The sequence below is a fragment of the Tursiops truncatus genome, chromosome 9 (genome assembly GCF_011762595.2).
Source record: "Tursiops truncatus isolate mTurTru1 chromosome 9, mTurTru1.mat.Y, whole genome shotgun sequence".
Taxonomy (NCBI): Eukaryota; Metazoa; Chordata; class Mammalia; order Artiodactyla; family Delphinidae; genus Tursiops; species Tursiops truncatus.
Window position 1 is genome coordinate 99,516,226 of NC_047042.1, and position 25,680 is coordinate 99,541,905.

The window sequence follows — 25,680 nt, forward strand, 5'->3', positions numbered from 1 at the left end:
GTATCAGTATGAGCTCATGGATTTTAACACATTTGATACACTTCACACCTCAGAGCTTAAATTGGCTGTCTTCAGCTGGCAGGTGGTCCTGCATCCCTTTGACCCGATCCTGGGGTAATCTTTGTAGTCTCTGCTCTCTCGTGGCCAGAGCTGGTCCAGACTCATCCTGAATAGTTCCTGCCCCAGAGCAACAGCCAACACTTTCTCAAGGGCTCCTGGTTCCTCTTAATGGGAAACGGTACTGAGAAGCTATAATCCAGGCAGATGAAATATTTGAAAAATAGACTTGATGTTTGAAATATTCAAAAGGTAACAACGTCAGTGTTATTTTCTTTTCCGTTTTGAGGAACTCCCAATATATACAGTACATTCAAGAAGATAAATGTAAGTATATATAGTTTGCCAGCTGTACTGGCAGCACCCTTGTGTCTTAAGTGAACAAACTTAAATTTAAGCAAAAAGGGGGATTTATTGTCTAAAATATTTGGGAGGAGGGGGCAAAGCTGAAAGTAACCAGAAAAGGGCTTGGTGCCTCTCTGGTTTTCCTCCTCTGCCTCTTTGTCTTTGCTTTTTTCTGAGTGTCAGTTTTATTCTCTTCTGCTACAGGTAGCAGTGCAGGCTGTAAGTTAGGTCCTTAAATTCAGGTAAATTTTTTATTCGCTTCCATAATTGTTTCTAACTTTTTATTATGGAAAATTTCAAACATATAAAAATAGCAGCTAATATACTGAGTTCCCATACACTTGTAATCCAGCTTCAGCGGTTATTGAGGCATGGTTGACCTTGATCTGTCTGTATGAGCCTTTCTCAGTCTTTTCACCTTGGACACCTCCTTGTAATCATTTTCAGGTCTCAGGGAGACCCTGAGTAAAAAATAACTGCCTCTTCAGTTCATGGTACGTTAACATGTTCAGTGAGTAGTAGACATAATAATCCAATAATAATTGTCAGTGCCTTTTTAAGTAGAAGATACTGGTTTTTTCTACTGGGGATTTGTTCTTGCAGGTCAACTTATTAGCGTAATTTTTGTGCGCCTTCCCTCTCTTCGTAAAAGAGATCAACTCTAATGCAAGTCAGCGGTGGAGGTGGAAGAAACTTAAGTTGTTCTTCCTTTGCCCCTTGATGTTTTTCCTGCCTGCTCCAAGTAGGCTCAAAGTTCTATCACAGCTTTCTTTTGTACATCTTGTGGTATGGTATGTAGTACGACTGAGAGTAATTTCTTTCCCCTATTTAAAGCTAAAAATGTAAGTTATACTTTTGGCCAAGATGGAGTAACAGGGACCGGATTTACCCTCTCGCCTGCAACAACTGAAAAACTGGGCAAAATGTGTAAAAACAGTGGTTTTCTGGCAATGCAGGACAGTGGTCCCTGAGGCGGGGAAACAAACGAGTGGAACCCTGTGAATTGTTTCAGCTCACTGCCTGGAGTTCCCAGGCCTCAGTGTGCGGAGGAGAAACCCAGGCAGAGCCTCCTGGTCTCCCCTGAGTGGAAGAGATGGAGCTCGGAATCCAGGGAGGCCACAGTGGTGGGAGGAGAGAGCTGCCTGCGGGAGAGTGCACAGGGCGCCCCTGGAGTCTTCTGTTGAGTGATGGTCAGCACAGGCCTGTGAGGTCACGCCCGCCTTGCCCCCAGGCTGGGAAAGCACCACCTCAGAGAAGCAGAGAGATCACAGAGGGCGGATAATAACCTGTGGGAAACGGGGCATTGGCTAGAGAATTCAGTAGGGTGTGGGAAGAAGGGCTAATTCTGCCCTACAGGCTGTTCTGGTCCCACCTAACAAAGCTTAAAACTAAGCCCTGAAAAGGTCACACCACTCTTTTCAAGTAACATGTTTTTAACTGCATCCCAAGCATCGCTTAATGGTATTTATTGAACCCATGTATCGAGAAACACACAAAAAAACTACACAATCCAGTTCCTTACAGCCAGTAATAAAACTAAAAATGACTTTTTAGCCAATCTTCCTTTTAAAAAAAGCAGATACCTAAGCTTAGCTTACCTTTCTTGAAATTAATATCTTTATTTTATATAAAAAATGTAAAACTCTTGAGGCAAGTGTAATAAGTTTCTGTTAAATAACTGACTTGAGCCCAAATGGGATTTAATTTTTCTAAAGCTAGGCTCAGTATATTTTGTTTAAATCAACGTTATACATTGATTTTAATTAATGTTTTTAACATGAAAATTTATTGGCTATTGACTATTCAGGCTACTAAAGCAAAATCAATAAAAATATACTCTAAGACAATTTTATACAAGTCTTTAAATTTTTTTCTGAGTGACGTGATCAGGTTCAAATATAGTCCTAACAGTTTCAAAATTATTATATGCAGGTGATGTCATGATCTCTTTTATAGCCTATATATGAATAAAAAGTGTTATGTGTTTAAACTAAAAGAATGAAACGAACGTCTTTAATGTGAGACCTTTGCTGCGTTTTGGTTTTGGGTTTGGTTTTGGCTGCACAAATACTCAATTCTGGGTCAAACTTATACGCATGATTTTATTTTTAACTGAAAGGAGGCAGTTTCTGTCCTCACTCTTGATGCTTTAGACACAAACAAGCCTGTTCACATGTGTGAGACTTTGAAAACTGGCTAAATGTCCGCTGCTTTCGTGAGAATGGTGGGGTAGGCTTCTCTCCCAGAAACCGAAGGTGCCTACAGGTAGATCAGTAGATCTCACCTGGAGTGTAAGATCAGACCATGGTCCATGAACTTCTTCCTCTCCTCTCAATGTCAAGTTCTCAGGCCAAGCAGAAGATTCAGAGAAGGTGCCCCTCACCTGGTCATACATCTGGATGTGTGTGCATGTGTGTAAAATATGGTGTGTATGTTACAAAACGTTCACAAGGAATAGAAATGTTCAAAGAAAGAAACCACAAATAAATAGGAAAATCCTGCTCTGAGAGATTATTCTTACGCCCCAGTGGGTTGTCTTGTACGTACCCTGGAGTGCAGGCACTCCACTTAGGAGACTTCTGCTTTAAAGCATAAATGACAGAGACTTCCCTGTCATTGATGGCGCAGTGGTTAAGAATCCACCCGCCAGTGCAGGGGACACGGGTTCAATCCCTGGTCTGGGAAGATCCCACATACTGCGGAGCAACTAAGCCCATGCGCCACAACTACTGAGCCTGCGCTCTAGAGCCCACGAGCCACAACTACTGAGCCTGCGTGCCACAACTACTGAAGCCCATGCGCCTAGAGCCTGTGCTCCGCAACAAGAGAAGCCACTGCAATGAGAAGCCCGCGCACCGCAATGAAGAGTAGCCCCCACTCGCTGCAACTAGAGAAAGCTGGCGCACGGCAACAAAGAGCCAACGCAGCCAAAATAAATTAACTAAAATGTATTAAAAAAAACCAAACATAAATGACAGAATCAGAGCTCTTCCCCGCCCCCCACCCCAAGCAGATTTTGATGGGCAGGATGGGAAGCTTGAGGGCATGCAGGTTTTGTAGTTTTATACCAGAGCAGTCTTACTTTTAGTAGAATACAAACAAAAACAGATGAGATCTTTAAAGTTTGTGAATGTTCCAAATTTTACTTTCCTATTGAAGAGAGTTCAAACTTGAGATCTAGATTTGCATTATGAATTTCTAACATAATCACAATTTAAAATCAAAATAAATTATCTCGATGTCCATCTTTGTCAACCTTCCATTGCCTTGCTGTCTTCTCCCTTCCTCTGTATCTGGGTTCAGCCTGCTGCGACAGCTGCCGAGTAGCATTTAACCTGCACCTGGGCCCCAAGGTCAGCTAGGCATTCAGAGCCTGGCATTTGTCTGGATGGTTTTTCCCCTCCTTTAATGTGATTGGACGTGAATGCCTCATCAGAGTCTTCATCAACTGAGGCGTTCATAGTAAGGAAGGATTTATTTTTTTGTAGTGTGCTTTTAAAGCTTTGGGGTTCTAACTTCGGCTGTATATTAGACTTACCTAGGGGGATTTTAGAAATACAACATCCAGGCCCCACCTCCAGAGGTTTCTGTTATAATTGATATAGTGGGGTCCCAGCATCAGTATTTCTTAAAAACAAACAAAAGAAAATAGAAAAGGAAAGAAAAATTCCTCACATCCTGGTGATTCTAATTTGCAGTCAGGGTTGGAAACCACTGCTTTAAAGCATGGTCTCCCCACGTTTGCTGAAGGGTTCTGACACAGTGGCCCCGATTTCCGCTTCCTGCCAAGCCTCTTTCCCAACATGGCAAGGGTGTGTGTGTACGTCTGTCTGTCTGTCTCCCCCCCCTACCAGGGAAGGTGGTGTTGAGCTTCTTTTCTTGAGCCCTAACTCCTTTTTTTTTTCCCCTTGGAAGGACTCAGATTATAAATACAGTTCCCTTCATAAACATTGCGATCTCTGTCTTAGTCTTTGGAAATACACCAAAAACTGGAAAAAAAAAATTCCAGTAATTCACAAAAAGGTTTTTACTGCTTCTTGTCAGTGATGTCATTTCCTGTCTTTGGTAGCGAGTGCTGCAGAGAACTGCTGGACACTGTGGACAACTATGCAGTACTCCAGCTGGACATAGCATGGTGCTACTTCCGCTTGGGACAGCTGGAATGCCTGGACGACGCAGAGAAGAAATTAAACATGGCCCAGAGATGCTTTAAAAATTGTTATGGAGAAAATCATCAGAGACTGGTCCACATAAAAGTACGTTGCTGTAATTAGTTTTAGGTATTAGTGAGCCCATTTGTAGAATTTGAGTTTATTCCTGTTAAAGTGTTCAGACTGCTGCCGAAGGTGATTTATTTGATAGTAGTATGCAATGTGTTCTTTTTAAGCTATATTTTAAGGGGATTGTTAAACATCTTATAAGTTAGCCTGTGACCAGAGGAACACAGTTTTCTAGTCACAGAAACCCATTGATCACCGTGACCGAGAGAGCTGGTGACTGTATTCATTAGAGTCTAATGAAAGGTTTAAATGCAGAAAATAGACATTTTGAACAGTGACAGTTCACACGAGTGAGTCACAGCTCCAGAGCTGGGCTTTGAATAAGGATTTTTCTCAGGCAGTTTCCACAGGTCATCAGAATTCTGCTTGGGAATTGCAGGGCAACATAAGAGATATTCCTGGTTTGCATACTTCCCTCCTGACCAGAGGGGGCCCCCTGTCCTGGGCACCTGGAGATAGGTGTTCTGTTTGGGACAGGCGATGCCGTTGTACCCTGGGATCCTTACTTTTGCCATCAGCGATGGTGAAGACAGAAACATTTTAGTAATGCCATTTTGCCCCTGTGGAGATGAAGGGAATTATAAATGTCAGTATTACAGACCTGTAATGAGAAATAAGACAGTTTTATCTTTTTTCCCCCCAAAAATTCTAGGGAAATTGTGGAAAAGAGAAAGTCTTGTTTTTAAGACTTTACTTGCTTCAAGGTATCCGAAATTATCACAGTGGAAATGGTGAAGAGGCTTATGACTATCTCAACAAGGTAAGACAATGGATGCTCCAAAGTTGTGACCATTTTCACCTACTTAGTTTTTTAATCCCCAGAAGTTAAGTATTTCATGAACTCAGTGGTGTGTGACTGGTGAGGAAAGTGCACCTCCCTCCCAGTCCCTCCTTCACGTATACCGTAAACACATCTGTATTTGCGAGAGTACAGGCAAGGTGCTGTAATAAGGAAACCTCAGAAAGTCAGTGGCTTTAATTGGCTAGAAGTTTCCATTTCTCTCATCTGGCTGTAGAGTTGAGCAGCCAGGGCGGTGGGGCAGCTGGTGTCCTGTCAGCGCCTCTTCCAGCCAGCAGAGGGAGGGAGAGAGTCCAGGGCAAGCCTCTTTAGAGGGGTGACTCAGGAGGTGCTCCTGTCATTTCTGCTACATGCCATTGGCCTAGACCATCTGGCTACACTCAGCTCAAATTCAGGGGACTTTATTACCAAAAAGGAGGAGATAATGGATACCAGCCCCTCCCACAATCCTCAGCCTGTTTTCTCATGTTATACTGCATATAAGTCACGTGAGCAGAGAGGGTGTTGTCTGTTTGCATTTGCACTGGTTGATAATAGGTCACATTTAGAGGTTTTATCTAAAATCTGACACACCCTAGTTCACATTGGGTACAATCCAATTTCCTTTAGGTTTTAGCTTTGTGTTAAGCTTTAATGTTACTATGGTTACATGATTCTTATATTTTTCTTTGTCTGTAGGCATGTCAGCTCTTTAAAGAGCTATATATTGATCCATCAAAAGTTCACAGTTTGATGCAGCTGGGTTTTAGTGCCCAGGAAGCTCGGCTTGGCCTAAGGGCATGTGACGGGAACGTGGACCACGCAGCTGCCCACATCACCAACCGCAGAGAGGTACCTTAATGTGGTCTTGGCAACGCTTGGTTGAGGCCTTTGCCTTTGAGTAGGTGTGAAACTTGAGGCAATAGCAAAATTATTTCCAAAGTGCCTTAGCTCTCAGATATGAAAGAACAGAAAAAGAAAATTCCGTACTAGGTATTATTAACAAGGAACTCTTCATTGCTTCAGACTTGGAAGTCAGGAGAAAAACTTGTCTTTTTTAATTGCATCAGTTTTCAGACAGTGCAGTTTCCTTCATTTTATTCTTGCTATGGTGGCAGGTAGCTCGTAAGTACAGTTATCCAAGCAGTCTTCTCTCTCTCTCTCTCTTTTTTAATCACAGTATATTTCTGGAAACCATTTTAAAGGGGTCTGTGTTTTCCAGGGAGCCATTGTTACAGTTCAGGATGTCATCCTTGCCTGGAAACATGAGTCAAATCATATGAACAACTAACATTATGTTATAAAAGCAAAGATTCAAAACTATAATCATTTAAAACAATTAGAGATAAGTACAGTTAAAAAAAAAAACTTTAGAATTTCAGAGTTGGAAGGAATGTTACCATATCGAACATGGTAGTTTTACAAATGAGGAAAACAGGCTCAGAGGTTGTCTTTTCCGGGGTCATGGGTCAAATTGGTGGCAAAACCTGAACTAAGGCTCTGGTTTTCTCCTGAACTTTCTAATTCCCATCTGAGAATAGCATTCTGAGTTTTTACAGAAGGTTCTGAAAAGCCAAAAGATAATATAAAATGGTAAACGTTACCACTTCACTTCCTAACTTTTTATAAGTAGCAAAAATAAGTTTTTTTAAAAAAATAGTAGTGTCCTATCAGATGTGCATTTAATGAATTAAACTATAAGCCCTTGGAGAAAATAAAAAAACAACAGAGTATATAGGGCAGTTGACCCTGCTCACTCTTCCACTCAGTGGATGTGTAGTTGGGATGCTTTTGGTTGAAGGCAACAAATTCAGATTGGCTTAAACGCCCAATAAAGAGGGTAAGGGAGGGATTCACTGGCCTACTTAATTGTAAAGAGCCCAGAGGAGGGCTGGGTCTCAGGTTAGTTGATTCAGTGGCTTCGCCCTGTCGCTGAGTTCTAGTTTCTGTCTCTCTGCCTCCTCCGTGTTACCGGGGTCATCCCATCACACCAAGAGCATGGTCCGGGTCCCGGAATCCTCAGAGACGTTCTGAGCTGCTCACTGATTGGCCACCTTTGAGCCAGTCGCCGTGGCCAGGGGAGTGTCAAGACCTGACTGGCTTGAGCCTGTCTGCTTAGCTTAGGCTGGTCAGGGCCTACTTGGGGAACTAGTCAGCTTCCCACACCCTAGGGACAGCTGGGGTGGCTGGTGGGAAGACCAGCTCCGAGTCCCATCGCGTGTGAGCTCCCGTGAATCTGCTGTCCTCTCAGTTTCTGAAGCTCCGGGTTTGAACGTCTCACTGAGTAGAGGGTAATAGGTGATTCCTCAAAGTTTGCTTTTTTGTACCTCGTGGCCCTGAGTACGGGCCAGTTTCTCATCTGGCAAAAGAAACAGACTAATGAAACTGAGGTCACTTGACAGTGCTGAAGTGTTCCGAGGCCGTGAGAGGCAGCGTGGTGGCCTTCCTAAGGGATGTTCAGTCTTTTTGCCTGTACACAGCCGTGACTTTAGAACCCAGTTCTCTCACAACATTTGACCCTACTGTGTCGATAAGACTTCGCAGTCAATGCTTATTGTCATTTCCTTGGTTTATTTTATTTTCCTAATTCTAGTATAAAGAGAAATATCACGTGTATCTACATGGTTAAGAGAAAACTGACTTAGGCATTTGTAATAAGAAAAAAGTGTTCTTTGAGGCCCCAACTTTGTGTCAGCTCTGAGGCCCGTGTCTGCTGGCTGGCTGGCTGGGAGGGTCTTTCTCTGCTTGAATGTTAATCGTCCTTCTTATTAGCCTTTTGAAATATAAGTGGAAGAGGCTGGAATTGCAAGCAGAGGATGGGACGGGGTAGAGGCATTTTACATGGTGTGTACGTGTGAATCAAAGTGGAAATGTGAGTGATACGGACTACTTCCGCCGGCCTGCGTGGGTCTTGTGGTGAAGCGGGAAGGGTCAGCTGGGAGGCGGAGCTGGGGCCTGGGAGCTGGAGCTCAGGAGCGCTGGCGCCTGACTGGGTGTGGGGAGGGGCCGCTGCGGGACTGGAGCAGGTGCGTGAGCTGCCGGGCCTGTGCAGAAGGGTTCGGAGTCTCGGAGACTGGCCCAGAGGAGGCAGTTAGAGGGCGCGGTGGGGGTGCGGACCACAGCCCCGGGGAAGGGGGTGGGCAGCGGGATGGCAGAGCTGCCCAGCCGTCGTCAGCCCCGCTTGCTCACAGGTAGGTTCTCCACTGTTGTAAACAGGAAATTACAGGCTGAGGTTGTCTTCATCCCAGGAAATGTTGTGGGCAGTCACCCCTTCTGCCTAGTCCTACTGCCAGCTTGGAGTATTTGGTTCCGTGGTGAGGATTCCTTTCTTCTCCTAAGAGGTGAGGCCGTGTTCTTGCTGTAAGAACGTAGAGGGGACCCTTGTTGCTTGGACTGAACCATGGAGGTAGGAGGAGATACATCAAAGGGAAAAGCTGTTTTCTCTGTTGTTCTCCCTGTGTTGGGCCGAGGGCGGACCGTTTCTAGAATGTGCAGAAGTTGTCTCTCTGCTCTGCTGTCGGTGATGACCTTGACTGGGGCACCTAACTGTCTTGAGAGATTTCTGTCTTCTCATTGGCAAAATAATGAGGTTGGATTCAGTTAGTGGTTGTCAAACCTGTTTTAGTTTTATTGTTTTAATCAGCAGAAATCCTTTTAGAATGATACTTGTGGGAATTCCCTGGCGGTCCAGTGGTTAGGTCTGGGCGCTTTCACTGCCGGGGAGATCCCTGGTCGGGGAACTGAGATCCCACAAGCTGCACGGCTCAGCCAGAAAATAAATAAATAAATAGAAATAAAATAAAGTGATACTTGCTTTCAAAACAAACTCAGAACTCTCCTGATGAGGGCTGGGGTGGGAGGAGGAGAAGAGACTGAACCTGTGGCCTTCCTCAGGCTCTTGGAGCAACGCCAGGCACCTGAGCCTCGGGGTTGAGAACCACGGGGGTAGGTGACCTTTGTCATCTGGCATTGAGCATTCTTGGGGTTTTAAGTGGACTAAGTTCTTACTACCCAGGGAGTGGTGGGTGGATCGGTAGCTTGGGCGCCATCTAGGACCCACCCACCCCCTCCACGGCCCCCACGTTCAGAGTCACATTTCGGTAAGATCCCAGGTGACTCAGCAGAGGCTGAGAAGCCCTCCCACCCATGCAGGAAGCTCCTCCCCCTGCTTCCTAGAAGAAGGCACGTCCACCTCTCCGGGGGTCCTCAGGATGTGCCTGCTGGTTCCCAGGGGCCTGTTCTGGTGCCAGGTGGTGGTCCCCGAGGTGCTCTCTTCCCTCCCTGGCCTGACGTCTCCGGCTCCCGCTGGGCTTCCCCGCGAGCAGCACACCCCTGGTCTCTGCCCTAGTGGCCCTCATGCTGGGTGGGACGGGGAGAGAGAAGGTCACCTCACCTTGTGGTTTTCACTTTGCCTGGTGACCCTGAGACTCCTATAGAGCATGGATTGAGAAGGCTTTCTACAAAACCGCAATCCCTAACTTGGTAACTCTGCTGTTTTCCTAAAGAAATTGGACCAAATAAGGAAGGAGGAAAAAGAGAAGAAAAGACGCCGCCTGGAGAACATAAACTATTTGAAAGGAATGGGCTACTCCGCTCGTGCAGCCAAGCAGGCGCTCCACCAGGCCAGCGGGAACCTGGAGGAGTCCCTGCAGGTAACCCCTCCCCAGCCTCTGGCCTCCCTGAGCAGCCCTGCTCCCGGCCCAGGCACCACCCCTCCACTTCTTCATTGAAGCTGCTCTTTTGTCCTTCCTGACGCCAGGAGCCCCGCGGCTGCGGGCCTTCCTCTTCATTCCTGGTTTGGATCTAAGGGTCGGAACTCTCTTGTTCTCGAACCCAGTGGCAGAGCCAGAGTGACGAGCCGCACCCACCTCAGTGCCTGTCCACGATGCCGCAGGGCTCGCAGGGCAGGAACTTTGATGAGGTTTCTGTTTGCAGCGGGAGTTTAACAGTGAGGTGGAAGAAAGGTGATTGAAGTTTTAATGTAATTTTTTTGAATTCAGATGTTTTCTTTGAGTATTTAGTTTTATTATTTAGTCAGTAGTACATGTTGGCAAAGGGGCTTTTTAAAGAAGTCCTCAGAAGTGACTAAACAGGTTGGGATCCAAATTAGTGGTAACTCTGCCCGGGTCCACGTCCTTCCAATTTTTGTTCAAGGAGCAGACAGGATACTTAATGAGGCAGGCGCTGTGCTGAGTCTCAGCGGAGATGCCGCCTGCCCTGGGGGAGCCCACAGGCTAGTGGGGAGACAGACGCAGAGAACACAGTGGCGTAAGGGCTACCATGTGGGAGCGCAGCACTGGGTGGGGAGGCAGGAACTGCAAGCTGAGCTGGGGGGCGGGTCACGGGAGGGGGCCCAGCAGACGGAGGAGAAGCGGGGGCAGCGCTAAGGGCTGAAGCATGAGGCCGGGGGAGTTGAGCCCCGGGGTTGCCAAGGCCTGGGTTACACCTGCTGGAGGTGGGGCGGGGTGGGGAATGGCCAGAGATGGGGCTGGACAGGTAGGCAGGGGCTAGGCGGGCCGCGTCACCTTGTTTGCCCTGCTGAGGAGTTCACACTGAATCCTGCAGGCAGTGGGGAGCCTGCCCTGCCTTTGCCTCTTATTCTCAAGACCTCCCGTCCTGTTCTTCAGAGGTCCCCATTAGTCGGTCTGTTAACCCTTGGACAGCATGGGTCTGAAATGCGTGGGTCCACTTATGCGTGGACCTTTTTCAATAGTAAATACTATGTATAGTACTTCACGATCTGCAGATGCGGAGCAACTGTGGATACCGAGGGTCCACAGTAAGTTACACTTGGGTTTTCCACTGCGATGAGGGTCAGCGCCCCTAAATCCTGCGTTGTGCAAGGGTCGACTGAATTTTCAAATATATGTATTAATATATTTTTTAATTCAAAATGTTATTTGAATATCTAATTTGATTTCTTAGAGAAATTTAAAAATTCTGAATATGTGAAGGGACTGATGGGGCTCAAAACTTGTTTTTAATTATACAAATAGTACATAAATGCATTTGATCGATATAGAAGTATTCAGTGTTAAAAGGGAAGTTCCCCAAAAGGGCTTTATAAGGTTAAGAGTAAGTATCATGTGACAGAGAAATCAAGGGTCCAAAGAACCCTGCTCTTCTCCTTGACATTGTAAACCTAGAGCATGTCACCTTCCAAAGAGAAGTCACATTGGGCAGCCCTGGACTGCTTATAGCTTTCCGTTTATAGCTCTTTATGACCTTGTCACCCCTGAGGCTGAGCTGCAACAAGCTTGTGTTTTCTTGGAATCCTTCCGCCTGCTCTCTCAAATCCTCTCCTGCTTCCTCAGATGCGATCTTTTTGCCTGAATAATCTTGTTCATCCTCCAGACCTCAACTCAGACACGACCTTTGGCGGGAGCCGCCTTTGAACAGCCGCCTCTCCAGCCGCAGCCTGTTCAGGGGTCCCCGTTCTCTGCTTCCACAGCACCCTGAGCCTCGTCCACCACAGTTTCTACACCTGTTCGTGTGTCCCACGGCTGTGCCTGCCTAGCGCGTGACAGGTGCTCAGTCTCTGCCTGAGTGACCGAGCGGATGTTAGTGATGAGTAACGGGTGTCCCTGTACGTTTTTAGATTCTGCTCAGTCAGCCTCAGATGTGGTGGTTAAACGATTCTGGTCCGGAAACCAACAGCCATCAGGAGAGTCCTTCTCGGGAAACCATTGACCAAGTGAGTGCAAGCGCCTTGTGCCCCTCTCCGCCCGCACAGCCTCGTGTGGGACTGGCTGGCGGGACAAGGCTGGCGGCCAGGCAGGGCCGAGCCCTTGGCGCCCGGGGCTCCAGGTGTGACTGGCCCGCCCGAGGGCGCAGCCTCCGTGCAGCAGTTGCAGCGGGTGGACGCGGGGCACAGGCATTTCCTTCAGAGTAGGAAACAGGGAAGCCGTGGGAAGGTTTTCTTCGGGCTTTTCTCCTCTTTCCTACACACGCCTCTTGGTGCGTCGCCTCCCGTTCCCCTGCCTGTGACCTGCAGGGATGTCCACGTGTGCCCCCGTCACGTTAGCCTGCCTAGTGTGCTGCAGAGACCTAGCTAAGGGTCCCGGCGACAACGAGCTCTGTGCACGCAGCGCTGCCTCTGGCTTGCGAGCCGGCTGCCTTTCTGAGGCGACTGGGCACCAACGTGGCCGCCTCAGGTCTTCCTCCTTCCTTTCCAAGCTGCCTCACGCGCACGTTAGCGCGGGAAGGCCGGTGGTACACGCGTGCGGTGGGTTTTGGGAACGTGTACCCCCCAAGACCTGGCTCTCCCGGCTCTGCGTGGGGGCGGGAGTGCCGGGTGCGCGCTGTGCCGTGTGGCCTGGGCCCTAGCCAGTGCCGTCCTGCCTTCTCCCAGCTGGTGTACATGGGCTTCGACGCGGCAGCGGCTGAGGCTGCCCTGAGGGTGTTCCGGGGAAACGTCCAGCTGGCGGCTCAGACCCTCGCTCACAACGGTGGAAGTCTTCCTTCTGGCCTGCGGCTCTCGGCGGAAGATTCTTCAGCAACGCCACCCACATCCCCGTCTGATTCTGCAGGTGGGTCTGCGATCTCTGAAGACCTACGGGAGGGACTGTCTGCTCGAGCGGAAGCCGGCAGGCGGGGCTGGGGGCGGCGAAGGCTCGCGGGGGCGGCGAGGGGCGTTCGCAGACGTGCACACTTCGGGCTGCTCGGGCGCTGTGGCGCGGGAGGGCCGAGCTGGAGCTGACGTGGGTCCCTTTGGTCCCCGTGGAGGTTTCTCTTTCTGTCCTCCTCCCTCAGCTCCCCTGTTGCTGCACTTCTTTACTGCAGGGACCTCTAGCGCCTCAACAGATGAAGATATGGAGACAGAGGCTGTGAATGAAATCCTGGAAGATATTCCAGAACATGAAGAAGATTACCTTGATTCAACTCTGGAAGACGAAGAAATTATTATTGCAGAGTACTTATCCTATGTAGAAAGTATAAAGACAGCAACAAAGAGAAACTAAGTGATGAACAGAAGTGAGCACTAAGTTTCTGCTCATAAATTCTATCATTATGAAGAGTGTAATGCAGGTCTTTTTTTTTTCTTACGCTTTATCTGATTTTGCTCCAGAGTGCTTCCTACCTGGGGGCGGGAGGGGTAGGCGGGGAACAGGGATGTAAAGAGTAAGAGACTTGGTGGGGTCCGGCGGCGGGGGGCAGGTGCCGGTCCCCAGGGCCCGTCTTGGGAACTGAGCTGCCTCTGGCCAGATCTTGCAGTTCCCAGCTGCCTTCAGGTTCTGCAACCCTAATGCCAGCCTCCCTGCTCTGTTTTTTACCCACCCAGAAATGGGAAGGACTGGGATAGGGTGGCTGCTAGGGAAGGGATCCAGGAGGAGCTCATGGGAGCGAAAGCGGGCCCTGTCTCCTCCTCTTCATCCTGCCCTGCTCTCCTGCCCTCCTGAGCCCACTGCTCGATCGTCTCCTCCTTCCCGTGATGCAGCTCTGCCTTTCTGCTTCAGCCTCTCTGCCCCGTCCCGAAAACGTCCTTTAGATCCTCAACCACTGCAGGTGCTCTGGGGGGCCTGATGATGAGGCATCGGCTCCCACAGCCACACCAAACGGTGGCAGACGCCCTCAGCCTGAAACGTCTGTGTTTTGTGCTTAGCTTAGTAAAGTAGGCACTTGAAATTCCAGGCTGAAATTCAGAATATATATGTATTCAAAGTTCTTCTTTACAAAAATAAAATCTTTTATTAAATGGTAAAGTCTTAAATGCTAACCAAAGCAACTTATTTTTAATTAGCATTTTTAGATGCATTTCTGTCCTATTAAATTCACTGCTGGCTAAGGTAAGATACCTGTCAGAAATTAAGGTATATTTTCTCCAAGTCTTTGTAGGGTTTCTTGGGTATATTACGGAAGACTGTTTGTAAAGGTATGTTGTTAGCCTCTTAACAGCTCAAATAACCGTTCTCATTGCACCCTGCATCCCTCCGTAAACGTGTATTACATGAAAAGCCTGTCCAGCACCAGGACGCAGCCAGCAGCAGCCGGTTGCTGGATGAATCAAGTGTCAGGTGTGTTCCCAAGGCTCTCCCTGCCTCCGGGAGTCACCGGAAGCCCCTGTGACAGGGCAGGTGGGCCACGTGGTTGCCGTCAGGGGGCTGGCCGAAATGCTCCAGCTTTTTCAGGAATCATTTTCAACAAAGCTTGGAGAGCAGTCCAGTTTGAATGGGTGGAAATCTTTTCTTGTCATTCTTTTAAAATGGATGATACAGATGGAAATAAAAGGTGGAAAATATATTCAAAAATTGTCAGCCTAACTTTGCAATAAGTTACTCAAACTCCTAAACTGTTGTGAGTGTTGAAAGTGTCTGGGTGGTCTAGAGCTTCATTTAGTTCGAGACGTTTGCTTCCGTTGACTTCTGTGAGGAAGTCAAATGTATGCCCTCAAAAGCACCATCGATGTCTGTTGTTAAAAGATGAAGTGTATGTGGGGGAGGGGAGACTGAGTCGGGGAGACGGGGTTTGCTTCCTCAGCGTTGGAAGCGGCCCGGCCGAGGCGATGAGGGGTTTCTAGCCTCATTTGAGACCATGTCAGACTTGGATTGGGGGCCTAGGTTGCAGCTTCTGGCTAACAAGTTACTGCCCTGGGCTTGGGCCAGGTGTGGCTTCTAGCTTCCCAAAGTGCTTCCTAATGATCTTGGAAAAGGCTAGGGAATTCAAGCCACACTAGCAGGTCTAGTGCTCCATTTTCCTATGAAGAGACACAGAGAAGCCAGTTCTTGAGCTTGGGACAGTGCAGACTATACCCTCCCCATGCACTGGGAGACGGGCTTCCGTCCTGGCTCTGCCTCTAGCTGGTCGTATGAAACTTGACAGGTGGCGACTGAGTGTCACTCCCTGCTCCGGAATCACTCCCTGCTCTGGAATGCAAGAGAAGGAGCAAAGGACATTTGTGATGAAAATGCTGTTACACAGGAGGGAGTGTGCTCAGCCTGAAGTCACAGGGGAGATGGGTTTGGGGGGGTTCTCCTTGGAGAGTCAGAGGGAAAGGACATTCCAGACCTGGGACAAATGAGATAGGAGCTGAGTGTGCCACATTCATGGGGTCGCAGGGGCTGTTCTAGACCCAGAGAGGGTGTGCTGGGGGAAGAGATTGAGGCTGGAAGGATTGCCGAGTCCAACTACAAAGCGCCCTGAAAGGCAGGCGGGGGTCTAGACTTGAGTGGTGAATACCAGGGCCGTGAGAGGGCTCCGAGCAGGATGGCACGCACAGGCCTGTGAGGCCGAGGGGGTCAACGACGGGAGGCTGCGGCGAGAACGTGCTGCACTCGGTCAGATCTGATGCCCATCACTTTTATGAATTTCTGTCTGCTCTTGACTCTGGTGGCACTGCCATGTCCTGTCCTTGTCTTCCTGCCCATATGTCCTATAAGTACTTCCTGTCCTTCCCCTACCCAACTGAAGGTATTTATCAGAGGCAAGACTGTATCATCAAAGGCAAAGAAGCATCTTGTGGTTATCTGGTCTTTATATCCTCAACATCTAGCAAAGCCCTCTGTTACTGGAATAAAAATTACCCAACAAAATTGATACAACTTTAGCCAGATTCATCAAGAAAAAAAGGGAGAGGGCCCAAATCAGTAAAATTAGAAATGAAAAAGGAAAAGCTGCAGAAATACAAAGAACCATAAGAGATGCCACAGCAACACACAGCCATGAAACGGACAACCTGGAAGAAACGGACAAATTCTCAGAAAGGCGCAATCTCCCAAGACTGAACAGGAAGAAATGGAAAATACGAACAGAGCAATTACGAGCACTGAAATTGAATCTGTGATTTTAAAATCTTCCAACAAACCAAAGCCCAGGACCAGACGGCTTCACAGGCGAATTCTACCAAACATTTAGAGCAGAGCTAACACCTAGCCTTCTGGAACCCTTCCAAAACATTGCAGAGAAACGAACACTTCCAAACTCATCCTATGAGGCCACCATCACCCTGATGCCAAAACCAAAGATAGCACACAAGAAAATTACTGAAATAAAATTTACCCAAATATGTCATGCTGTATAAATGCAAATTAGCGGTTTTTCACTTCTTAGTCTTTCTCTGGGAGAGGCAGGCTGGAGAAAACGAATGCAGCAGCCGTTTTAGGATCTGCCCCCAGTGGCTGGATAAGCTGCCTGCCCTGCTAGCGCGAGCTGTGGCCCCAAAGAGCGAGAGAGTCTGGTTACTCGGACTGCCTCTGTCAGCACAGCCGACTGAGAAGGTGACGAAATCGGCGCAGGTACTCAAGGTGGTTCTCTCTGCCTGCCCTCCCTGAAGTGCGCTTCAGCTCCCCCGAAAGCCCCTCGGGGTGGGCCTGCCGTTGTATCCGCAGCCTCGGGCCCTGGAGAAGAAGAACCGCTAGGAAGTGAGCGCTCCCAGACACAGGCCGCGCACGTGGAACCCCTCACCTGTACTCTGTGCTGAGCCCCACCCAAAGAAGGCTGGGTGATGCCGCTTCTGCAGGTTCTTCTCACAAGCCAGCCTGTTTTCCTGGCGAGGCCCCTGGGTTCCCAGGGTTTGGGGGTCGGGCCTACAGCCCATCACAGAGGTATGCGACCCTTTCTACCGCCCCTGGTGGCAATACCCTGTACCTGTTCCCAAGGGGGTGAGATCCACCCATCAGGCATGGACCTGGGCACCCCAGCGAGCAGGTGAAGCCCGTCCTGCCGCGCATCTTGCATGAAGACACTGGCGCACCCACCTCTGCATCAAGGGCTGCCTCTGCCCGGGGAGGCTTGTCCTTGGCTAGACGCTGAGCTCTCAAGGGCAGACACTGTCCTCTGCAGCGTTTCCTCTTCCTGCACGGGGCGGGGAGCCAGCCAGGGCCTGGCATGGAGGGCTCTGTGGTTGCGGAACATGGGCCCCTCCCGGTGTAAGAGGGGCTGCTGGGGGCGGCTCCCCTCAGGGCCTCTTAGGGTCTGAGCCCCACTTCCCCTTTCATCCCCTCTGGGCAGGTACTCCAGCTGCCTCCTGTGTACACCTCCAGGGCCTTCACCACGCGGGGCGCGAAGCTGGCCCCTGTGCGGGTGCCCTTCCGCTCCACACCTGAGAGAAAGAGCCGCCTCGATTCCGGCGGGAGCAGCACTGGGTCCCCGCTGTCACCCAGGCAGCTGAGGAGCCGGTTCCTTGCTTCCTGGCCTCTCCCATGCCACTCCCCACTCGAGTGGCGCTGCTGTGACACTGGAGGGGCTGTGAGGCCACAGCCCCTCATTTCACCCCAGGGGCCCAGGCCCAGGCGAGTGTGAGGCCCCTGCTTCCCGGCACCCCTTCTCCCTCTGAGATGGGGCTGGGACACCGTGGGCAGAACAAAAGACGACGTGTTTCAGAGCACTGTTAAGGACCTGTATTTTGGTTCTTCACAAATGGACAATTTGCCAAAATAACGACAGTCTGCGGCTTTTTTCTTTGGCCGCGCCGCGCGGCTTGTGGGATCTTAGTTCCCCGACCAGGGATCGAACCCTGGGCCCTCGACAGTGACAGCGCGAAGCCCTAACCACTGGACCGCCAGGAAGGCCCGGTCTGTGGCTTTCTGAAGCGTCCGCTTCGCTCCGCAGGAAAGGCTTGGCCTCGGAGGACCTCGGGCGCCGGGACCGTGGGGCTGGACACCCTGAGAGTCGGGAGGGTCCCGGGAGGGCCAGAGAGCAGGCTGAGGGCTGGGCTCCGCAGGGGCTCTGGCCGAAGGGAGTGGGACCGAGAGGCGGGCTGGGGACGCGGTGGCGGGCAGGCATGGCCTTCCCACGGGCGGCCTGGCGAGGGCTTTGGAAGTCAGCGGACGCGGAGGACAGGCACCACCGCCGCCCCGGTCCTTGCCCTCGGAGCCCCCGAGGCCGACAGCCGCGTTCCCTCCGCGGGTCCGTGGGCGGCCGGTCGGGGTGTCTCAGGCCGGCTGCAGGGGAGCGGCGGCGGCGCAGCCCACTTTGTTGCTGAAGAGACGCGAGAGGCTGCGCTTGGGAGCGGCGGGACGCGGCGGCGGGGCGCGCGGGAGGCCGCGCACGTCCCAGAGGCGCAGCGCGCCGTCGTGCGAGGCCGTGTAGAGCACCTGGCCGTGCACCTGCGGGCGCGGGGCGTGGGCGGCGCTGGAGGGGGTGCGCCACCGGCCCCCAACCCCGCGCCTCCCCGCAGCTACGGGGTCACGTAGGTGCAGGCCCCGCCCTGCCTCGGGCCAGCGGCGGCCCGGGCCTCGGCGTGAGCCGTGAACGCCCAGGCCGCCTGATGGGAAAGGCTCAGCCCAGCGGGCCTCGGCCCCGGGGAGGCGCTGCCCGCGGGGTAGCGCTGCTGCCTGGCCCTCCCGCTCCCCACTTCCCCGCCGAGGCAGAGGCGCAGGCGGGCTCGCCCTCGCTCAACCAGCCACGGGCCCCCGGAGAGAGCTGGAGCGCCTACCTGGATGCAGTTGATGATGAAGGCGTGGCCGCGGAACACCCTCCGCAGCGCTCCAGACTGGGCGTCGAAGGCGCGCGCCCGGGCGTCCCCGCTCCCCGTGAACACTGTGAACACACGGCTGCACTCGCCTCCCGCCCGAGAGCCCTCGTCCCCTCGGGTCTCCGCAGGGCGGGGGGCGTGGATGGACAGGGCGCGGAGAGTGCCGGGAACCCTCTCCGGGACCCATCCGCTCGCCTCCCAGGGATGTCATAATTGCAAATGGGAAACAGCAGAAGCCCCTTTAAAGGAAGGAGGCGGCACCTTCCCTATCTCAGTACTTTCCTGTGAGTTCAGGGTGACGCCCAGGGTCCCGGAGGCGCCCTCTGTGGGCTGCAGCCGGCTCTGCAGGACTTCGGCTGCCCCACCGCCCTTGGGTCAAGTCAGCCTCCCAAGTCCTTCCAGGTGCTTCCACCCCTCCCGAGTACCACCTGGGCCCAGCTTCCTACTCAGGCCATTTGGTGGAAACCTTTGGTGAAGCTTAGCTTCCCTGCCGGGCGTTTCTAGCAGCTCTTAAGCCCCTGCCTCGGGGGGTCATCCCTCCCCCCCCCACCGTCTGAGCAGCCTCTTGGGGCAAGGACCAACCAGAAACTCATTTCACCCCCTCCTCGGTAATGAACTTGGCCCTCCAAACACAACCCAGCGCCTCCGGGGTTCACTACAGGGCCCCTGCCTAACCTCTCCCAGGGGGAACCTCCCGATTCTGCCTCCCTTGGGCTTTTTCCTACATTATAACTTAGTCCAAGAGTTCTCAAACTCCCGAGCGCAGGCTGGGCCCACCTGAGTTTCTGATTTAAGGAGGTCTGGGGTGGGGCCTGAGAACCTGCATGTCTAGCCAATTCCAAGTAATGCTGATACTGCTGGTCAGGGACCACACTGACGGCACTGGCCAGAGAAACTCCCTGGTCCACTTATCATCTTAGCCCGGGTTCTCCCAGAAGCTGACCCTGACACTAGGTTTCGAGTGCAAAGTTCATCTGGCAGGGCATTGCAGGAAGTGGGGAGAGAAACAGGAAGGAAGGACTCCCATGCAGGTGTTTAAGGGAGCAGGTGACCGCTGGGGGCCCTTGGGAGAAGGGGCGGATCGGGTCTCAGAGTTGTTCCACACAGGGACAAGGACACTGGGCTACTTATCCGTCAACTCCCAGCCCTCCCATGACCTGCCTCACAGGAAAACACCCTCGGGCAGAGGACCTCAGGTGCTGCAGCAGGAAGTGCCCCTGAGCGTGGTACCCATAGCATCTGCTACAGCCACCCAGCAGCCTGAGTGAGCCACAGTAAGCACCCCCTGGGGGCCCCCTGTCCTTGGGGTGTCTATTCCTAATCCCGTTTCCTGTGTCACCTGCCTAGTCCCAGGTTTGCTGCTAAAGCTACTAGTGAATGTGGACTTGGAGGACAAGTTTCACTTCTCGTTCTCTTCAGCTCCTTTCCTGCCTTCCCCTCCACCAATGCACTGTGGTTACTGGGCATCCTGAGGGTGGGAAGAGGGCTCAGAATTAGGTCTGATCATCCTGTAGCCTGTTGACAAAGACCAAAGACCAAGTTCCTTAACAGCGGGCAGCAGGTAGGGTCTGTGGGATTTGCCGCAGCGGCAGGTTTCATCCCAGCCTCTGCCACGGGGAGGCGCTCTGGGCAACGTTCTTCTCTTTAAATTAGAGGTCCCCGACAGGAGCAGAGCCATAATCACACTTATAGGCTTGGACACAGGAACAGGAAAAAAATCATTTTTCTGCGTCAGACACCTAAATCCTGAGGGCATCTCATGCTCTATTTTCGGAAATCCATTCTATCTTCATCTAACACCTGTGCTGTGAAGTCAACTTGAATTTTCCACTGTGGCTCCTCCCCCACCCCAGTCTGCTCCCTCACTGCTGTGCTAGGAAGATGGTTCTCAGGCTCAGCTTCGCCTAGGGGGGCTGGCTTCCTGCTGCAGGTGTGTGTGTGTGTGTGTGTGTGTGTGTGTGAGAGAGAGAGAGAGAGAGAGAGAGAGAGAGAGAGAGAGAGAGAGAGAGAGAGAGAGAGAGAGAGGACACTGATGGCAAAATATAACATTGGGGATCGTTTTAGGAAGGAGATGTCCAGGGACCTGGGAGCCCCACTCCCATGTAGGTGTGGTGAGGTTGTGGGTTTTGCTTCCCCTGAACAGTGCCTGTCTTCTGCATGTGTCTGGGGTGTAAACAACTGGCTAGTTGGACAGAGCCAGGAAAGCCCAGATGTGTGACAGTTTGAGACCTGTGGGGCAGAGAGCTTGCTGACTACCCAGTAAGCCACACTGCCCTTCTTTCTTTCCAAAATAACCCTGATTAATCCTGGTGGCAGTATCCCCAGATAAGGGTTTTTATTATTCTGTCTCTTTTGCAGGCAGTGGTCAGAGAGATGTATGCAGAAGTCTTTGGGTGGAGTCTCCAGGAAGGATCTTTAAAGGGGCCTACTCATCTAGGAGACACAACCTTTTGCCCTTCCCTCCTCTTCTTCCTGCCTGCCTAAAACGTATGATGGCTGGAGCTCCAGCAGCTATCTTGAACCATGAGGCCCCCCCTTAAAGATGGCCGATACATGCTAAGGATGATGAAGTGAAGTGAAAAAAGGAAGCTGGGTGTCTAACAACTTTGTGGAGCCATCCGTTCCAGCCTAGACCGCCAGCCTCTGAAATTCTTCTACCTCAGAGAAAAATAAACCACTATCTCATATAAATCCGTCATCTGGACTTTCTCTTATCTGTAGTCAAACCTAATGCCGAGTGAAGCCAAACCCATGCGGCCCTCAAGTCTGACTGGAGTTAAGTGGTGTCACTGTCTCGAGAATTAGAATGTGTCCTTGAGACCTGCTCTTGACCTGAGGTCCTCTGAACAAGCAGGTCGCTGCACGTCCTAGCAGGGTGAAGGTGGGAAGGAGCCCCTACACCCTTATTTGGAACTTCTTTTGCTGGAGGAACAAACACGTGCACTGAGGGGCCACAGCCGCCGCCCTTGGCCGCTGACCAAACTGAGCGGCAGCCGAGGCTCAAAGAGGGAAGAGTGCAGAGAGGTCTGGGCGAGAGCGGATGTGCTGCGGGGCGGGGCGTGAAGGGGACAGGCAGGCTGGGGCTACGGGGAGGGCGGGGTCACTTACAGGTGCCCGCGTGGTACTTGAGGGCGCTCACGCTGTGTCTGTGGGCCGCGAACGTGCGCACACGCTCGCCCGTGTCTGCCAGCCAGCACTTGACCGTCCTGTCGGCGCTGCCCGAGTACACGTGCCGGTTCACCAGCTGGGGGGGGGGGGGGGGGGGCGGAAGGGAGGGTCGGCACCGGACACGGGTGCCGCTGACCGTAGGGGGCACCCCGGAAGCCCCTCCAAACCTCTCTCTCTGGAACGTGGAGAGGGGCACGTGCAGGTCTCAGTGGAGACACTGTGGACAAGCCAGAAATGCCCCTGCCCCTGGGTCGCCCCCCACCACTACCCACTCCAGCACCCAAGGTCACGATGCTCCTCTCTTCCCCTCAGGGCCGTGTAGCTCAGGCAGACCCGGCTTCGGATCCTGACTGGCCCTTGGCCAAGTCAGTGACTCTGCTCTCAGCGGCTTCACCCGCAGACAAGGATCACGCCAGACCCTTCCGTGCTGCTCAGACACGACCGTCAGCACTCAGCACCCTAAGAGCAAGGCAGAAAGTGTCGGCCAGCACTGCTGCTGCTCCTGCCAGGGGTCTCTCTTCAGCAGTTTCCTACAGCTTGGCCCCGGGAAGGTCAATGTGACTCCACCTGTAGCTACTTCGGTTCCCTGGTACTGTTCCAGCTGAGAAAAGGGCACCCAGGGCGGGGCTTTCACACTGGACTTCTGCTTGGGGAAGGGAGATAGGAGAAAGCTCTAGACGTAACCTGACTGACCGTGGTGTGTGTAGGGTGGCCCTCTGCTGGGACCGGAGCTGGACACCCAGGGGCCATCATGGGGTCCTCCCCCCTGCCCCTGGACACAGGTTCCCCCACTTCCCGCTCGCCGCTGCCAGCTGGAGTGGCATTCACACCCCTTCTTGGCGTTGCAGGAGGTTAGGAAAGGGGCTGGGAGACAAAGGAAGGGCATGAGGAAGTCCCCCTCCCAGGAGCACCCCTGCCAAGAGGGACGGGGTACTAGCGTGAGGGAGGCCCAAAGACAATCGAAATAATTCTGCAAATTTCCCTACAGCAAACAGCACGCAGCCCAGAGAGCTCCCGACCAGCACAGCACCTCTGGTTATTGGAGACACGGACGAGAACCGAAGGCTGACGGAGTGGGGTACTCAGCTGCCGTTAGCTGGCTGACGGCACCAGGGCTCCTCCCACTTTGCAGGGCCCAGGAAGAGGAGGGCAGGCTACAAGCCCCCGAGACAGCCATCCAGGACGCCACTGGGGCCCAGGGGCCGCTGGAGGCTTAGGAAAGATGAGGTCCTTCTCCCAGGGGCAGCAGGTGGCGGGCCTAGTTTGTTTTGCGGGATCTTAGTTCCCCGACCAGGGATCGAACCTGTGCCCCCTGCAGTGGAAGTGCAGAGTCCTAACCCCTGGACCGCCAGGGAAGCCCCTGGAATGGGCATCCTTAACTCATCCCGAGTCCTCCTAGCTCGAGCACACACTACCTACCCATCTTGGCCACTTTCCACTCCAATTCCCACAGCTGACTCAGTTTCCCCACATTACTTCCCAGTTTAAATCCCGGAGAATAGGACTCTGGCCCAGTGCATCTTTCCACCCCACAGCCACAGCACAGGTCAAACTTGGCCTTGGGCCAATCGCTACGGCAGAGGGGGTGGAATCTCGAGGGACACGTATACCTCTTGGAGGCAGAGACCGAGGGCAGACCAAGTGGGCAACAGGCCTGGCCTGCGTCTCTCAGGCCCCGCCCTCCGGTCCTACTGGGGTTACGACTGGCCCAGCCAACGGAGCCTGGCTTCTGGCCTCTCCCGCTGGCGGTCCACTCCCCGAGGATAGGGCCGCGTGCGATGTCCGCACACCCGAGGGCTCCTGCAGAACATCGCCCAGTCCGCCCTCCGTCTGCACCACCGTCGAGAAGGGCAGGGGGACCTGCCTGGCATCCCCACCTGCTCTCGGCCTTCGGGGCGCCCCCGTCAGCCCTGTGCCTGGAGCCTGAATGTGGCCCGGCTTCCCCAGGTGCACACGTGTCCTCGCTGTGCCCTGAGATCCCTGCACATGTACTGTGCTCCCCTTTAAAAGTCCTCTCTGTGCTGATCCCCCCTCATCTTTTGGGGGAAAGCCACCCTCCAGGACCCCTCCTCCTGCTGCCCAGCACTGTCTGCATCCTGCCCCCGAGGCCGACTGCCACTGGCCCCCAGTGTTTCGACTGTCCCCCCACCAAGTGTCACTCCCAGAGGCAGCCCCAGACCTCCAGGGACCACACTCTCCAAACGACCCACTGAGGCTCCCAGACCTATAATAAGGGGAGTGGGTACGGGCAGCCTGTGAGATGGAGACCCAGTGGCACATCTAGGCCACTCGGCCTCTGCAGCTCTGTCTGCCCCGCCCCGTGAAGGAGGCACTGAGGGTCCACAGCGGCGAGACAAAGGGAAGACGCCTCCTGTGCACAGCGGGTGCCCCGACGACGCAGGGCCTGGCGCACGCGCTTAAAAAGCAGCACACTTTCAAAGCACAGATCCTGAGCCCTGAGGCTGATAAGCGGGCAGACGCCTCACTGCGTGCTTTGGCTGGTGTCCTGAAAGGACACCCACGGGGAGCAGCAGGGCAGCCCGCGGAGACCAAAGAGGCTCAAGGCAGATGGGGAAAGCAGGACAGATCCTGACAGGGCGAGTCACAAAGGCCGGTCCAGCGGGACTCCCTCCCAGCAGCCAAGGCAGCTCCGAGAGGACGGGACGGGGCCTATGGGCCATCTCCCTGCGTGTGACCCACCCAAGCAGAGGGCAGGCCTGGGGCTCTGCTGCTGCGGCCCCCTAGATCTGAGTTTGTACCGGGGAAACACAGCAGGGAGACGCGACGATACAGCATCCAAGCTACAGGGGACGTCTGAGGGGACGTCATATCAAAGCAAAGGAAGCCTGGACGGCCGGGAGTCGGCAGGTCCTCTGTTTCTCAGGAAGGCGCCAGGCCATCTACTGTGGAGATGGTGGCCCTGGACCTTATCGAGCAGAATCTTATCCCCAACTACTCTGAAAAACGGGGGCTTTTCTGCCTCAGTCCCGCCGTGGGGCGAAGCAGGCTGTGACTTAACAGCTAATGAAGTAACTAACCAACAAACCAAATAACCGCGTTTCCTGAGGCAAGCGCCACTGCTGCCGTGGCGTCAGCGCGTGTGCTGCCTTTGTGCTCGTCCCTCCAGGCTCTGCGCTAGGACCGGCCTCTACAAGGGGCCCGCTGCTCCTGACGCTGGGGGCGACCCTCCCCGCCCAAGCCGACAGCGCGGGCCCTGCCTCCTTCCAACTCTGACCCCAGGGGCCTCCACACACTGCACTGTGCCCACCCTCACCCCGCCCCGACCCCATCCCACCGCCCAGCAGGGCCCTCCCCCCACCCCCGCCTGGGACCCATCCTGGACAGACCCCGGTGTGTGCTCATGGGAACAACACTGACTTCACTCCGGGAGCTCCCCACCCCACCCCAGTGGCACCCCACACTACGAGCTGGCCTGGCCTTCGAGCTGCTCACGGTCTCCTGAGTACCCTCCTGCAGAGCCCGCAGGGCTCCCACCAGCTCTGCTCCCGGGCACGTTCACTCCCACTGCTGTGCGCGACGCTGGGCTCCACGCCCTGCAGGCTGACTCCAACATGGGAGACGGACTTGCCCCTGGGCGGTACCAGGAGACTGAGCCCAGAGACCCCACGCGCCCTCAGGAA

The 25,680-nt window shown here is 53.0% G+C and overlaps 2 protein-coding genes across 9 annotated transcripts in view; one reads left to right on the forward strand and one right to left on the reverse strand.

Annotated features, from left to right (window-relative positions):
- Nucleotides 1-14,162, forward strand: part of NUB1 (negative regulator of ubiquitin like proteins 1) — a 27,472-nt gene extending 13,310 nt beyond the window's left edge. For both annotated transcript variants that reach the window (XM_019930323.3, XM_019930322.3), the window contains exons 9-15: nucleotides 4,472-4,658; nucleotides 5,335-5,442; nucleotides 6,160-6,312; nucleotides 9,966-10,112; nucleotides 12,059-12,154; nucleotides 12,812-12,989; nucleotides 13,243-14,162. In XM_019930323.3, coding sequence (XP_019785882.2) covers nucleotides 4,472-4,658; nucleotides 5,335-5,442; nucleotides 6,160-6,312; nucleotides 9,966-10,112; nucleotides 12,059-12,154; nucleotides 12,812-12,989; nucleotides 13,243-13,421 — 1,048 coding nt within the window. In that variant the 3' untranslated portion in view covers nucleotides 13,422-14,162. The remainder of the gene's footprint in view (nucleotides 1-4,471; nucleotides 4,659-5,334; nucleotides 5,443-6,159; nucleotides 6,313-9,965; nucleotides 10,113-12,058; nucleotides 12,155-12,811; nucleotides 12,990-13,242) is intronic.
- The window catches only part of WDR86 (WD repeat domain 86), a 36,802-nt gene continuing 15,774 nt past the window's right edge, over nucleotides 4,653-25,680 (reverse strand). For 4 of the 7 annotated variants that reach the window (XM_073810108.1, XM_073810106.1, XM_073810107.1 and 1 more), the window contains exons 5-7: nucleotides 21,980-22,115; nucleotides 18,833-18,936; nucleotides 13,369-18,375 (exon numbers count right to left, since the gene is read on the reverse strand). In XM_073810108.1, the coding sequence (XP_073666209.1) occupies nucleotides 17,809-18,375; nucleotides 18,833-18,936; nucleotides 21,980-22,115 (807 nt within the window). In that variant the 3' untranslated portion in view covers nucleotides 13,369-17,808. Of the gene's footprint in view, nucleotides 5,243-13,368; nucleotides 18,937-21,979; nucleotides 22,116-25,680 lie in introns of those variants that run through there. The other 3 variants (XM_073810110.1, XM_033863520.2, XM_073810111.1) reach the window with 3 other exon arrangements.